At 50.3% G+C, this 2,920-nt stretch overlaps 1 protein-coding gene across 1 annotated transcript in view; it reads right to left on the bottom strand.

The window, feature by feature from the left end:
* Window positions 1-1,679: 1,679 nt before the first annotated feature.
* TDRD10 (tudor domain containing 10) overlaps window positions 1,680-2,920 on the bottom strand; it is a 46,687-nt gene continuing 45,446 nt past the window's right edge. The window contains exons 14-15 of the mRNA XM_006153449.2: window positions 2,308-2,378; window positions 1,680-2,133 (exon numbers count right to left, since the gene is read on the bottom strand). Coding sequence (XP_006153511.1) covers window positions 2,101-2,133; window positions 2,308-2,378 — 104 coding nt within the window. The 3' untranslated portion in view covers window positions 1,680-2,100. The remainder of the gene's footprint in view (window positions 2,134-2,307; window positions 2,379-2,920) is intronic.

Here is a 2,920-nt window from a genome sequence, read left to right on the forward strand (position 1 = left end):
CTAATCTCAATTCTTAGGATGACTTTTCTAGTCATAGATGTTTTCCAATTTCTAAGAAAAAGAAAATGAGGTTCAAGAGGCTGCTTCCTAGAAATCCTTTCGAATGAGTGGAGGGAGACGGGGGCAGTCTCCCACACATGTACGTGCTCCTTTGTTAGCAACGTGCCGTGAGGCGGCGACTGGTGTTCGTCCATTGGTTCCTCTCCCGGAAAATGGCTGCTCACTAGCGCTGGATGGTGGTCGCTGGAAAGCTTGGTTCACCTTCCTCCTGCCTCAGGCTTCATTTGGTTTTGTCAAGAAGATAGAGTAACAGAAGTAAGTTGTTTGGAGACTTGATTCCTTCAAACTGTTCCCGTGAGGTTAGCTTTAAGGGGTCTGTCTGCACACCTGTGTCAGCCGAGGCTCGGGGACCAGCTGGGGAGGGAAGTGGTGGGGCTGTGTGCCGAGATGGAACTGTTGGTGCCATGTTGTGTACATGCTGTTGTAACTGTTAGGGCATGACTGCGTGTCATGGGGCTGCCTGCATCTCCTTGTCAGTGTGCTCTGGGGCTGGGACAGCCTTGTAGGACCAACGGCTCAGAGTGGATGCCGAAGCGGAGCCCTGAGTCTTAGAGAACGAAGACTTGGGACAACTGCCCAAGAACCTGCCGGCTGCCAGAGCTCCACGACATGGAGACAGCCATCCTACCACCGGTCACTTCCCCCCTGAGGGATTGTCATGTCTTGCTGCTTTAGGTGGAGAATTTGCCAGTCCTGCTTGATGCTGCTCTAACTCTACCCACACCCACCTGATTAGGGGTGCTAATATTTGCCGAGCTTGAGATCAAGAGAGGACACGGGAAGATTCATTCCATAAAGCTGAAATCTGGTTTTCCGGGCCTCCATGGCTTTCTTCCGAACTTTATGCCAGCCCTGGCTGGCACGTAGGTTGTGTTTTTAGTAATGTGTACTGTGAGCTGTCCTCTGTATAATGTATTTTGTAATGTATTTTTCTCATCTACCAAAGGATGAAACAAATAAAAGTTATTTAAATAGTTTGGCTCTAATAAAATTATTTAAATAAATAGGGTTTACATTCACTTGACAGGAAAATGGCAGCTCCTTTGAATTGGATAACACCAACTCTTAAAAGAACCTTCCATTTTTCTGGTCAAATTCAACACTTTTTATTTTTTAGAGATTTTTGCCATAGGGCATCGTGTTCTTGCCAAAGAGGGAAAGTGAGAAATCACCCCCCACCCCCAGAGGGAATGGCCATGCTGCGATCCCTCCTCCATTCTTCTGGGATCTTGGGCACACATGCACACGTGCCCAGCTTGAGTTTTAAGCCACTGGGTCCAGGACTCAAACCTAGGTGGCCCGTGGGGGAGTCCAGCGATGTAACCATGATGCCATCTGCTGGCCCCTCAACACTCTTTTATGGCCTTAGGTTTAGGGTAGTAAGTAGCAAAGCTACAAAGTATTAAAGAGAGGGCCACGTGGTAAGTCCAGAGAAATGAGACTCTTGTCTTACACTTGGAGAGTATGTCTATACCGCAGGGGGGGTGTGCATGGCCCAGAGCCCACAGCTGGAGCTGAGTGAGCACGCCTGTCCACACCAGCTTCTCAGCCTCACTGCAGTGGCTTTCGAGGGCAGATCAGGGGTGACTAGAAGTGACAATGAGTCCAAACTCAGGAAACATGCCATTTATTTGCCACAGTGACAGCTCCTTGGTTAGACACCCTCCACCTGATTGTATATGAAACACCAGGGAAACTAGACAGGAGGTCACTCCATCTTCCACAGTCTGTTAGGGAAGCTCATATCCCCTGGGGTGCAAACACTGGCTGTCTCAGGCCCCGACCAAGACAACCAAACAGCAGCTTCCTGTGTTTGGCTCAAATGTTCAGGCCAAGGTTAGGAACTGAAGATGGGAAGAAGGAGACTTCATTCTCTTCTGAGAGGTGAGCTGGGGGGAAAGCCAAAATGGAAATCAAGGCAATCCTGGGCATTGCCTGGCTTTCTGCACCTCCAAGGCACTAAGGGTGAAAAGAGTACAAGAGGGGAGAGCAGGCAGACTCGGCGCGAGGCAGAAAGGAGGGAACACGCGTGCGGCCCCGTCACTTCAACTCTTCAAACTTCAGGACGTGTGACTGCAAGAGAAAGGGCGTCTCGTGGGGCGGAGTGCCTCCAGCCGGTCCACCCAAGCCCTCGGGTAACCTGTTTTGTCTAAGGGAAAGCCAGGTAAATAAGCAGTGTCCAGGCCCAGCGGTCTGCAACTGAGGCCCGAAGGAAGTGGAGAGAACGGGATGAACACGGGCAAGTACCTCCAAGTTCAAAGTGCCAGTGATTTTCCCTTTGAGAATTCGATGGACAACCTGACTGGAGCTCAAAACATCTGCAAAACAAAACAGGGTAAGTAACAAAATCTGGGTGGCACTCCTTAAGGCAGCAGCAACCCAGCAGGGAAGCAGCGGGTGGGGACGGGAAAGTACTCTGGCTGTGATCAGCTCAGACCTACAAGTCTCTGCTAGCTCCCGAACCCTCCTGCTGATTGCCTCTGCCTGCCAGGATGCACTGAGCTGATAAATGCTGAAAAGGTGGGAGGGGGGAGGGCCGAGGAAGAACGTGTAAAAGGAGGCGTTATTATTGTTGTTAACGTAATTACAGGGATCTGGGACTTTATATTCTCTAATGGGAAATTCTACTGGGGACAGAAAATTGTGTTCACTCAACTCTGAGAGTTCCAGCAGGAGAGAAAGATGGAGGTTCAAAGCAGGGAGCTTTTCAGCATGATGATGGAACATTCTGGAAAAATCAGGGCAGGGAGCTGATCTATCAGGTCAGATGTTGGTGCAGCATTAACCTGAGGCTCTGCGAGGCCGACCCAGTGGGCAATTTCTGGTTTGCGTCTGGAGATCTCCCTGTACACCCCCCTGT

This window comes from Tupaia chinensis, unplaced genomic scaffold, assembly GCF_000334495.1.
Source record: "Tupaia chinensis unplaced genomic scaffold, TupChi_1.0 Scaffold000374_1, whole genome shotgun sequence".
Lineage (NCBI taxonomy): Eukaryota > Metazoa > Chordata > Mammalia > Scandentia > Tupaiidae > Tupaia > Tupaia belangeri.